This window comes from Geotrypetes seraphini, chromosome 7, assembly GCF_902459505.1.
Source record: "Geotrypetes seraphini chromosome 7, aGeoSer1.1, whole genome shotgun sequence".
In the NCBI taxonomy this organism is placed as follows: domain Eukaryota; kingdom Metazoa; phylum Chordata; class Amphibia; order Gymnophiona; family Dermophiidae; genus Geotrypetes; species Geotrypetes seraphini.
In genome coordinates, this window is record NC_047090.1 from 154,614,327 (window position 1) to 154,627,584 (window position 13,258).

General features: G+C 43.5%; 1 protein-coding gene across 4 annotated transcripts in view; it reads right to left on the bottom strand.

Annotated features, from left to right (window-relative positions):
• The window catches only part of INF2 (inverted formin 2), a 134,443-nt gene that overhangs the window by 61,294 nt on the left and 59,891 nt on the right, over window positions 1-13,258 (bottom strand). For all 4 annotated transcript variants that reach the window (XM_033951722.1, XM_033951723.1, XM_033951721.1 and 1 more), the window contains one exon: window positions 6,286-6,401. In XM_033951722.1, coding sequence (XP_033807613.1) covers window positions 6,286-6,401 — 116 coding nt within the window. The remainder of the gene's footprint in view (window positions 1-6,285; window positions 6,402-13,258) is intronic.

Consider the following 13,258-nt stretch of genomic DNA (forward strand, 5'->3'; position numbering starts at 1 on the left):
GCATATTTTCATGTGGTGTCAAAAGAAATCCATTCAGTTTTAAAAGGGATCTTATAAGATTAAAAGTGCAAAGTGAGGGTAAAGGCAGCCCTTCCTTTTTTTTTTTTTTTTTTTGGGGGGGGGAGCGAGGCGGGGCGAGCTGGAGGGCAATATATTTCCTCCCCTTCCATTTTAAAAATATTATTTTTGCTAGTGGGGATGAAAAAGCCAGCCAGCCAAAGAAATTGGCTGTCCAAGCCGCTCCTTTCTCATGCTGCTGCAGTAAAGAGGAAGTCAGTGGCCTACCTCCAGCTACCAACTCTGGGACTCCCTGAGCATGCGCCTATTCCCGGTGTCATGCTAATCTCAGAGTCTATATATGGCACCTTGATTCGAGTGCCCACAATGCTTAATAACATCAATGATTGGGTATTATCCAAATACTGATGTTAACTGGCACTCGTTAATATCTGTGCACGCATTTGGCTGCGGTCTATTCTTTGAAGTAGTGCATTTAACTCCCGTCATGTTTATCTTGAAAGGGGGGCATGGCCATGGGAGGAGCATAGGCATGTGAGTGACGCTCTGAAAATTTGTGGGAGTGTGTGGCGCAGTGGTTAGAGTCTCAGCCTCAGCACCCTGAGGCTGTGGGGTTCAAATCCCATGGCTGCTCCTTGTGATCCTGGGCAAGTCACTTAATCCCCCCTTATAGTATACTGGATCAACACACCTAAGTTGGGTGCCAGCATTTACACCAGGTTTTAGCAGGTGTAAGTCTGGCACCCAAAGCTAGGTGCAAGATACGTACTATTCTATAAAGTGTATAGACCCTTTACAGAATAGCACTTAGCACCAATTCTTTCTGGTACTAATTCTGAGCACCATTTATACAATCCTGCCCTAAGTTTGCTCAAAGTAAATCAGTTTTTTCACTCTTTCAAAAATTACAAAGATTAGGGGGACATTCAATGGAAATATCTTTAAAATAAACAGGAGGAAATAATTGTTCACTCAACATATAGTTAACCTCTGGAACCCACTGGTAACTGCGGTCAGCATAGCTGTTTGTTTGTTTTTTAATTTATCCCTCCCATCCTTCTCCTAAGCCATGGTAGAATTCCTATGAGTGTCAGAATGTCAGAGCATTTGCTCTGGGCCGTGGTAGAAATCTATTGTGGCTTAGTTAAAAAAAGGTGTGTGTGTGGGGGGGGATGTTTAAATTTTTACATGTTCTTAATATGCAAAAAGAAATATTTGCACATAAAAGAAAAAAATGACTAAAATTATATAATCCCTATCTAACCATAAACATGTCAAAAATTAGACCACATCACAGCTGTGTAACTATGAAAAAGCAAAGCTTTGAGAAATCAAAAAATAGAATAAGAGTTGTTTTAACACCATGCCAACAATAAAAAAAACCCTACCCTAAACATCGTAGGAGTACATTACAGGTAATGAGAACTAATACTCGTCACCTAAACAATTATTTATCTATAATTTGCAGCATTTTTTTGAAGGTATGAATAAACATGTGGATAAAGGAGAGCCGGTTGATGTAGTGTTATCTCAATTTTCAGAAAACATTTGACAAACATTCCTCATGAGAGGCTCCTGAGAAAATTAAAGCGTCATGGGATAGGAGGCAATGATTTGTTGTGGATTAGGAATTGGTTATTTGGACAGAAAACAGAGTAAGTTTAACTAGTCATATTTTTCTTAGTGGAGGAGGGTACATAGTGGAGTGCCACAGGGATCTGTACTGGGACCGGTGCTCTTTAACGTATTTAAAATATTTAATTTATTTATTGAAAATGATTAACCACCTTTATGAAGAGATTCATCCAATGCGGTGTACAACAGGTATAATTCAACAAAAACAATTTTAACAGCCCCAAAGCCCTTTAAATCTCTATGGGCTTCGGGGCCGTTAGCGCAGGGCAGCCGCTAGCACGGCTTTGTAAAAGAGGCTGTAAATTTCATCTGCCATTTGGATGCCCAGTCTTCCAGTTTCCTAAGGTCCGCCTGCAATTTTTCTTGTTCGCTCTTACCCAGAGTTGCACCTGACATTCTATACATGTGGACATTGCTGAAGGGCTAGAAGGAAAAGTGTGCCTTTTTGCAGATGATACCAAGATTTGTAACAGAGTAGACACCGAAGAGGGAGTGGATAATATGAAAAAGGATCTGCAAAAGTTAGAGGAATGGTCTAATGCCTGGCAACTAAAATTCAATGCAAAGAAATGCAGAGTAATGCATTTGGGGATTAATAATAGGAAGGAACCGTATATGCTGGGAGGAGAGAAGCTGATATGCACGGACGGAGAGAGGGACCTTGGGGTGATAGTGTCCGAAGATCTAAAGGCGAAAAAACAGTGTGATAAGGCAGTGGCTGCTGCCAGAAGGATTCTGGGCTGTATAAAGAGAGGCGTAGTCAGTAGAAGGAAGAAGGTGTTGATGCCCCTGTACAGGTCATTGGTGAGGCCCCACTTGGAGTATTGTGTTCAGTTTTGGAGACCGTATCTGGCGAAAGACATAAGAAGACTTGAGGCGGTCCAGAGGAGGGCGACGAAAATGATAGGAGGCTTGCGCCAGAAGACGTATGAGGAGAGACTGGAAGACCTGAATATGTATACCCTAGAGGAAAGGAGAGACAGGGGAGATATGATTCAGACGTTCAAATACTTAAAGGGTATTAACGTAGAACAAAATCTTTTCCAGAGAAAGGAAAATGGTAAAACCAGAGGACATAATTTGAGGTTGAGGGGTGGTAGATTCAGGGGCAATGTTAGGAAATTCTACTTTACGGAGAGGGTGGTGGATGCCTGGAATGCGCTCCCGAGAGAGGTGGTGGAGAGTAAAACTGTGACTGAGTTCAAAGAAGCGTGGGATGAACACAGAAGATTTATAATCAGAAAATAATATTAAATATTGAACTAGGCCAGTTACTGGGCAGACTTGCACGGTCTGTGTCTGTATATGGCCGTTTGGTGGAGGATGGGCTGGGGAGGGCTTCAATGGCTGGGAGGGTGTAGATGGGCTGGAGTAAGTCTTAACAGAGATTTTGGCAGTTGGAACTCAAGCACAGTACCGGGTAAAGCTTTGGATTCTCGCCCAGAAATAGCTAAGAAGAAAAAAAAAAAAAAAAAAAATTTAAATTGAATCAGGTTGGGCAGACTGGATGGACCATTCGGGTCTTTATCTGCCGTCATCTACTATGTTACTATGTTACTATGTTACTATGTTATACTTGTGTTCCTTGTTCTTTCTGCCTAAATGCATTACTTTGCACTTTTCCACATTAAACTTCATCTGCCATTTCTCCGCCCATTTCACTAACTGACACAAGTCACTCTGGAGTTCCTCGCTATCCTTCTGTGATCTGATTGCCCGGCATAGCTTTGTGTCATCTGAAAACTTGATGATCTCACTGGATGTTCCTTCTTCTAGGTCATTGATGAAAATATTAAATAAGATGAGCCCAAGTACCGAGCCCTGGGGCACACCGCTAGTCACTTTCTCCCAGTCTGAGAACTTTCCATTTATGCCCACTCTCTGCTTTCTGTTCTCCAACCATTTGCCTATCCATTGGATTAAGGCATATGCTTAACGAGTTATAACAACATCTGTAATTTTAATTAATTATCCCTGCTTTAATGGAGCAGCTTCTTAGGGGTCCTTTTATCAAGCCGCAGTAGGGGTTTAATGCGCATAATACTGCGCGTTAAACCGCCTGCCGTGCTAGCCGCTAACGCCTTCATTGAGCAGGCGTTAGTTTTTTAGCCGGCCGTGGGAGTTAGCGCGTGATGAAATGTCCGAAGCGCTAGCGCTAGCGCGGCTTGATAAAAGGACCCCTTAGTATCCACAAAGGCTTTAAGCTGATCAGGGGCAAAAAAAGTATGGATACATACTTCTTATGCAGTTCAAGCTTTTTGTTTTTAGATTTTTGTTATTTTACTAAATTCCTGTACTCTGTACATTTTCTTGAAGTATTGTTCTTGTTTGCTTTAACCACTGCGCCACACTCTCCCCTACTCACTTTCCGCCCATAGAAATGTGGAATCCAATTCAGGACTCATTCTAAACCAGTGGTCTCAAACTCGCGGCCCGGGGGCCACATGCGGCCCGCCAGGTACTATTTTGAGGCCCTCGGTATGTTTATCCTAATAAAAAAATTAAATTAAAACAGTTTCTTGATCGTATGTCTCTTTAGCTATAAATGACAATATTATTATTACGACTTAGCCAAAAGGAAAGATTTACAAACTATAAAGAGTTTTACCTCATGCAAAATTGTCATTTCTTTAATAAGACATTAACTCTTTTTTGTAAGGCCCTTCAAGTACCTACAAATCCAAAATGTGGCCCTACAAAGGGTTTGAGTTTGAGAGCACTGTTCTAAACCAATAAAATCTACTTAAAATCTTAAACAGGTTGCAAGTTTATTATTTTATTCTTGCACTCTTTGTTACAGTTAGTCACCGTTTCAGCTCGCAACATTAGCCTCCTTATTCTTGTTCAAGACTCTGAAAAATTCTCAAATGCCTCCAAATGTAGAAATAAGATTCAAATGACTGGGATAGCCATCCAGATGATCACTCAAAACTGGAAGAACTGTGATCGTTTAAATTTTAAGTCTTTGCTCTAGTTATAGATTTGAAAGAATAAATGCTGAGAATTTGGGGCAAGGTAACATATCTAAATTGATATGGGGCCCATTGGCATCATATGTTACCTCATTATAATTGATTATTGACTGTGAGTCAGTCTTTTGTTTATTTTGGTACATATCCAGGGAAGGGTGGGAGGGGGTTATTTATGTCATAAATTGATTTTTGAATATTCACACTTGGGATGGGTGGGAAGATATCAATATTCAGAATAGGGTAAGATTTTTATGGTAATATATGTTTTAGTGATTTATTGAATGAAACGGCTTGACAAATTACAGCTATACTCGCTTGAGGAGCGCAGAGAGAGGGGGGACATGATCGAGACGTTCAAGTATCTTACGGGCCGCATCGAGGCGGAGGAAGATATCTTCTTTTTCAAGGGTCCCACGACAACAAGAGGGCATCCTTTGAAAATCAGGGGCGGGAAACTACGAGGTGACACCAGGAAATTCTTTTTCACTGAAAGAGTGGTTGATCGCTGGAATAGTCTTCCACTGCAGGTGATTGAGGCCAGCAGCGTGCCTGATTTTAAGGCCAAATGGGATCGGCACATGGGATCTATTCACAGGGCAAAGGCAGGGGAGGGACATTAAGGTGGGCAGACTGGATGGGCCGTGGGCCCTTATCTGCCGTCTATTGTTTCTATGTTTCTATGATTATTGGATGGGTGAGGGAAAATGGTTTATTATGAACATGTGAAAGTTGAATGTGCTTTTGTGGTATCATTATACGTTGCATTTGTTGTATTGCACTGTTGAAGTTTTGAAAATTAATAAAGAAATTAAAAAAAAAAAATTCACAAGAAGACATCAGATCTCTCTCTTTCTCTAGGACCCTGACCCTTCTGGGACTAATTCCTCAAGCTCCTTTACTGGGATAAGACAAGTTTCCAGTGTCTTTCTTCTCCTGGGTCCCCTTTTAGCCCCCTTTCTACTTACTTGGTTCTCAAGTTGAAGGCAGCTTTGTAGAAAGATTGCTTAACCAGTCGTAGACAGAATTGCCCTAATGCTCTATTATTTAAAGATCCATACTTCCCTCCCTTTATGGTGGGGACACCTGCTACTATTACCTCACTAGTTGTGAATCCTCCCAAATCTGTAGTTTTCAGTTGCAAACAGTACCATTTAATTACTTTGTGGAGCCACTAGAGGTCTCTAGGCATAAATCTTGGTGAGCACCTAACTTTAGGTACCAGTAGCATCAGGGATTAGGATGATTTAGTCACCTAAATTGGCCCCTTAGAAATTTACTAGGGATGAGCACTTACATTTAAGCTCCTAGATTTATTGAATTTGATGTTTAATGTGTGTTAATATATTGAGACAAATCAGTATGAAGGCCCCAAAATTTTAAAGGAAAAATGGCAAACAACAGAATAACCATAGAGAGTTGGTGGTAAAAGAATTTGGATACGCAAAGTAAAAGTTGCATTGGTCCTGGAGAAAGCTGAACTCTTTACAGAGATTGTGAGGCTTTTATTAGATCAAAAGAAGACATATCCACTTTGTGGTCAGGAACAGGAGCAGAGTTTCCAACCAGAGCCCCTTCCCCATTCCACAATCCTCCAGAATGCTGTGTAATCATCAAACCAGCCCCAATGCCAAGACCAGAAGAACAAACCCCACCATCTCACCTTATAATGTTCCAGGGCATCGAGGGCCAGGTCATGGCCTTCCATGGAATACACACACAGTGCAGCAAGCAGCTCAAACACCTGTTTCTTTACCATAACGTTAGATGTGTCCAGAGCTTTGAAAAAAAAAAAAAAAAAAATCAACCACAGAAACATGAGGGACAGTTACAAAATACCAATGGCATATGGTGACTGTTACAGTAGGGGATTCAATATATATGCCAACAAGAGGGGCTGTGAGACCCCAATGCCAAACCTCCTTCTCGAGTAAAAATACTTAGAGGGGCTCAGTGCAGTGGTATAGTAAGGGAGGGGGGAGCGGACCACCCCAGGTGCCCTGTTGGTGGAAACACTGGCACCACTCCCCCACCCCCACCCCCACGCTTGCACCCTCCCTTCTCCACCCCTTGTGCCACTTTAAATCTTCGCCAGCACGAGCAACTCCTCTGGCCTGCTGCTCGCGCTGGCTCTCTCTGAAATCACTTCTGGGTCGAGGAGCCAGGAAGGGACGACAATGGGAAAGCCAAAGCTGCTCGCACCAGCCATCAGCTCTTCCCCCGACATCGCTTCCTAGGCACAGGTCCAGGAAGAGGCGTCAGAGGAAGAGCCGACACTGGCGCGAGCTGCAGTTTGGGGCTGCTGCTGGTGCCAGGAATGTTAAAGAGGTCCAGGGGAAAGGAAGGGGCGTGCATGGTAGTGGGGGGGGAGGGGCGGGGAAGGAGTGTTGGGGGGCGGAGAAGAGGATGGGTACTGGCACCCCCACCAAGACGGCGCCTTGGGTGAACCGCCTCCCCCCCTTAATATGCCACTGACTGAAGGGCAGGGTCAGCACTGGGAGTCACATGAGGGACTCAGAAGAGAAGCAGCAGTAGGTTCATGGCTCTGAATTCTGAACAAATGGGTAATAATAAGTTGTTTAAACTGACGTGGGGTCCATTCCCCTATTACCGGTTTGATTTGCACATCTAGACTGGACTATTGTAACTCCATCTATCTAAGTCTAACCAAGAAAAGTCTTCAAAGACTTCAGCGGATCCAGAACACTGCGGCTACGTTGATCTTCTCAAAAAGTAAATTCGATCATGTTTCCCCGTTTCTGTCAAAACCTCACTGGCTTCCAGTGATTTCTAGGGTTCACTTTAAATGTGCCTGCCTAACATTCAAGATCCTACATGGCATTCTTCCTCCCCTAATTCCACTATCTTGGAATTATTCAAAGACCTGACATTACCAGATCCACCAAAAAACTTAAACTATCTTTCCCCTCGTTAAAAGGCGGCATTTATGCAGGAAAATTAGGGAAATCTCTTTTATTCAAAATCACTGAGCTTTGGAATAACCTTCCTGCCCTGCTATGGAATCTGGGCTCCTTCTAATTACAGTGGAACCTTGGTTTACGAGCATAATTCATTCCAGAAGCATGCTCGTAAACCAAATTGCTCGTATATCAAAGCAAGTTTCCCCATAGGAAGTAAGGAAAACTCGCTTTGATTGGTTCCACCTCCTCCCCCCCCCGAGGCCACCGACGCTGCTCCATACCCCTCCCTGTGATTCAGCATCCCCCCTACGAACCGGCATCCTCCCCCCCCCGCTCGCATTGCCCCCCCTCCACTGCGATCCTACATCCCCCCCCCGAGCATGGCAATGACATCCCTTACCCCGACTGGGCACCAGTGCCGGTGCCTGAAGATCCTCCCTCTTCTGGCGCGACCTGGGTTGGGCGGTGCGTCGGAGATACTCCCTCTTCTGGGCTGGGCCGGGCTGGACTGGCTTTGAGCATTTGCGCATGCTCAAAGCCTTCTGGTCTCGCTCTCTCTGTATTTCTCTTTTTTTTTTTATGGGTACAGATGCTGTGCTGTGCTGCCCCCCTCTCTGGCACCAAAAAATTGGCAGGAGGGATGCCCACTCCCTCTGCACTGAGCCTTCCCCCCCTGCAAGAACTCCCTGAACCGACTTCTTCCCTCTCCCTTCACAAAAATCGGCAGAAGGGATGCCCTCTCCCTCCTGCTAACGTGAACCAACCTCCCCTCCCCGGCACTGACACCCCCTTGCCATATCCCCCCCCAACCGACCCCTCCCCTTCCTCACTCCCCTTCCTAAAAAAAATAAATTAGCAGGAGGGATGCCCACTCCCTCTTGCCACCTTATGTCCTCTGGCCCTCCCCGACCCATCGCCCACCCCTCCCCTGTACCTTAAAAATAGATGACAGCAGGAGGGATGCCCAAGTCAGAGGCTGATGTATGGGGAGGAGCCTAAGGCCCTGATTGGCTCAGATGCTTAAGGCCTCTCCCTTGGGTAACTCATGCACAACATCTGTGCTATTAAAAAGAAAAAAAAACCCAACAGCTGAGTGACAGGAGGCTGCTTTGAGGCTTCCCCAAACCGTCTCTGTGCATGTGTCAAAGTTGCTTTCAGAGCGACTGGTGGGACGGGATTGCGACAAACCTTTGTGCAAAATCATTTGCATAGAAACCTGTTGGAACATTGATCGCTGTTCCACAATCAGCCAAAAAACATCCAACAGCAACTTGCATGGTGTTAGCAACCGTGTTAATTGCATCTAACCCTGCATCCCTTGAAGGCTCTGACGGTTTACCCCTGCAAAATGCTAAATTTGTGAATCACCACGTCCTACAAGGTTGTTTTTTTTCTGCATGAATCTGAAGGGAAGCAGCTCCACACCCAAAGCCCCACTAACATTTTGGAGTATATGGAGGTAGTAGCACTCATGAAATAGTAGTAGTGACAATCTTACAAGGCAGTACTGCAACTGTAAGCGGCTGGTTGACAGATATTGAAGAGCAGGAAACAGCTTTTGGGATCCACATGGGAATATGTATACATATCGACTTGAAGTTGACAAATTGCCAGTGGGCAGACTGAATGGGCCATTCTGGTCTTTTATCTGACATCATCTGCTATCTTCTGTTTTGTGGAATCCTCTCTCTTTCTAGGGGAATGCTCTTTTCTCTTTAAAGTAACATGTGCGCTACAAGGGATCTCTTAATGCACGATAGAAGCAAGGAATTTTATAAAGTGAAACATGTTGGGAATACCAGGAGCACAATTTTCAGACAGTTCATGGGTACAAGACCAAACAGCACAGAAAGCATCTCTTTTAAAATGATAAAATCTCCGTGGTCTCTGCAGATGCTTCTATGGGCTGAAATTTATTGGAAAACTGCATGTGCTATTATCTATAATGTTCCTCATTTACCCCATCCTCAGCATCACCTCCCCTCAATCTAGCTTAAAGTATGCACACTATGGACCTCTGCATATCCTTCTAGCAGGAGAAAGGAGAGACCTGGGTACACGAGTACCCTCACAGTGGAAATGGCAATTAACCCCCCTCCCCTATTGATCATAGTTTTTAAAATCCTGTTATTAGCATTTTTGTAAAATGCCATTTGCTAGATGTGATAGTTGCCTTAGTAGCAGTTTGCAATGCTGACTTAACCATGACAAAATAATAGCCGGCACCACAGATCTCTTTAAACATTTTTTCGGTGCAAAAAAATTATAGCCCGCACACTGCACTAAGAAAATCACACTGGTCTTAAGCTGCTTTATGCATCAAAGTGAGCCATCGTCAATTGGAAGAGCGATTTGCACTGGCATCATCCACTTCCACCGTGGCAGGCTGCAGTCTAAATTCTCCACCCCCAAAATCTGGAGAACTGAACGCACTGTCCCTTTAATTTCCAGATTCAGGACTTGCGGGGTACTAAATTCTGCCTACATACTTCCCTTCGCTCATTATTTTAGCGTGCCACACTTCCTCTTACTCACTAGCCTCATGACAGGGAGCTACGATGAACAGAGAAGGCTACTGTGTTTTCAAAGTGGAACATTGTAAATCATGAACAGCTGTAAGAAGACCTGGCAGGGATCAGTTTCTTCACCATCTGCCACACCCTCGCCAGCACTTTTAGCTGAGTGCGACTCCGTCTGAAACATATATGTGAATTTATACTGGATTCTTCAGGAACAAACCTATCAGGGAATGATACTGTGGGGCATAACAGTACCGAAACTAGTTCTACCAGTAAATAAAAAGGGACAGCCATGGGGGCCACTAGGGCCCTCGACATAGATATTATCTGTATGCAACCAATTTTGAAAAAGCTTTCTTGTCCACACATCAGTATCAAAGCAATGAGGTCATTAACATCTTGATCATAGGGAAAGGCAACATGCTAAGACTAGAGAACTTGTATCAATCAACAACAAAGATAGTAATCTTTAATTTCAAATTCATAGTGCATTTCTGAATTTACATCTGGATATTGGCTGCTTTTATGATTTCAAATTTTGGTATAATATTTCTATAACTTTTTTTGCTAATAATTAATTTTATTGTTGCTTTAATGACTTTTCATTGATTTTGGCTTCCATACATTTAACTCACTCTCCTGCTGTTATACGAGGTGTTTTTTGGAAAGCATGACGGACTACAGGGCTAATGCATTTTTAAATTGGGAACTTATTGCTGAATCCAGCTTTTTCACAGGGGCAGAAATTAAAGATACCAGAGCCAGGACGGGGAAACCTAGATAACCTTCCCCCAAATTACCCACCTTAACACCTTCCAATTAAACAAATACCATAAATAGATTGTAACCTACCCTCTCTAACTGAATTCCATATGTATTTTTCATACAGTTCTTCACTGTCAGTTTAATTTCCATCCTATAAATTCACATAGAATTTTTCTTTTTCAACCATCTTTATTTTCTCTTCTTTATTAATTTCCAGATACTTTAGTTAGATTGTGAGCCTTCGGGACAGTAAGGGAATTTTTTAAGTACCTTCTTACTTCTCATTTATAATCTTAATATATATTTTCTTCAAACCGCTTAGAACCTAACGGATGTAGCGGTATATAAGAAATAAATTACATTATATTACATTACATATAATCAGGGATGGAACTGTGGGATGGGGGACAACCTAGGCAATTGCCTGAGGCCCTATGCTGAGAAAGGTCCCACAGGTCCCATGCATGTGATGTCATCGCGTCACACCTGCGCACACGTAGATGCCCTCCCAATGCGGCTCCGAGCACGAGAACAGGTTGAGGTGGGTGGGGCGTGACTTGGGCAGAACGGGGCTGAACTGGGTGGGCCTGAGGGCGGGGCTACGGGTCTGGATTATACAATAGTAAAATCTAATAACCCTAACTCACCACAGATTCTATGCATGCTAATTTAATCTTCTTTTTTTTTTTTTTTTTGCCATAGCCTGAAAACCTCTGCTGGGCATAGAACCAACCAAATTGGGTGAGGCAAAGTTTTACAATGAGATGGACAGGGATAGGTGGGTTCATAGGATGTAGAGGACCCAGGAAAGGATCATGAGACAGATTCACAGCTTAGACAGGGCATGGAGGCCTTTAGTTTGCGGGGAGCAGGGGGCAGACACGAACAGGCAGTGGGGGGGGAGGGGGGGGGCTAGGGCTGGATTAGGGCAGGTATGGGCAGAACTGGGTGGTTCTAGGGGGTTCCGGATTTTCCAATTGGAAAATCTGGCAACCCTATGTGTACTATTACCACATTAAAAGGAGGTGCTCCTGTGGGTTTGTTTAAGGCTGTGAACAGCATGTGCAAATGGGATTTCCAAAAGTCGTATTTCACCTCTGTTCAGCTATCTACACAAAACAGCACCTTTTCACTGTGTCTACTCTGCAGCCGCTCACTTTCAAAAGGAGCGCATCACGGATTGTACACAAATGCAAAAAGCCCATATACTTTGTACATGATTTGGACTAAAGAAAATGTATCCCTACATATCAGGGAACTAGAGAATGACACAGAGACAAATTTGTCTCCATCCCCTTAGGAGCTCAATTTCCCCATCCCAAACGAGGCTTGTGCAACGAGGATAGAGCTTGCAGGAATGGGGCAGGGACAGGAAAATAACTCGCAGGGACGGGAATATGAGTTCCTGTGGGGAAGGGGAAAAATTTGTCCCCATGTCATTCTCTAACTGAAACCTTGGGGAACAGTTTTCAATCCAAGCCGAAAGGTTCTAAGATGTTTAATGCAGTTTTTGAACTTCTCTTTCACAAATTTGTGCTGGATCCCCAAACAGGGGGTATAGTCAGCCCTCAACATGCTTAGTTTAATCAGTTGCCCAAATTTGTGATTGGTAGCAAAGAGAACTTAACCAAGTTTTGGGGAATAAGAGGAAGCTGGATAACGAAACACTTTTAAAATGGCAAAAAAAACTTTTGCTTTTGGCTTTTCCCCTCATAGAATATGGGATGTCTCTATCTACATGAGTTATACAACATTCCCAAACCGGGCCTATATAAAATGTTTTCTCAAGTATAACTAGGTGCAGAGGCTGAAGAAACACTGAAAAGCGAGGGAAGAAAGAAGAAAGTTCTTACCATATGAACTATGCAGCCTCACGGTTCATATCACCAGAATGGCCCCACTCCAGAAAGTAAATTTGTCTTTCAGTCATTTTATTTTTCTCATTAGGTTGGTCCTAGTCTCTCTAGATTCCGTTTTTTGTTTCTTCCCACCCCTACATTTATCTCTAACATCGATCCTTCTGTTTTCATCTTTTTTTCTCCATTTCTCTCGTCTCCCTAAATCTCTCGATTTGAGTTCTCCTGGGCCCCTTCTAGTCTTCCTGCACCTATTTACCGGATTTCTATTTCCTGCTTCTACTTCTCCCATTATCCACTTCCTATTCCTTCTCTGGTTGCCTGTCCTCCCTACTTTTCACCTTCTTTCTCGTCCCCCATTTCTAACCTCTTTGCTTATCCCATGTCCAAGTTCATCTACCTTTCTTTGCCTCTTATCCCCTTAAAAGGCCCAGCTCCTTCCCTATCATTCATCCCCCTCCACCTCAAGTACATGTGAGATGAGATACTTCTTGTTTCCAAGTATCCTGTCTCACATTTTAAGGTGTTGCTGGGCTAGGGTTACCAGATTTTCCTTCGTGAAAATCCGGACCCAT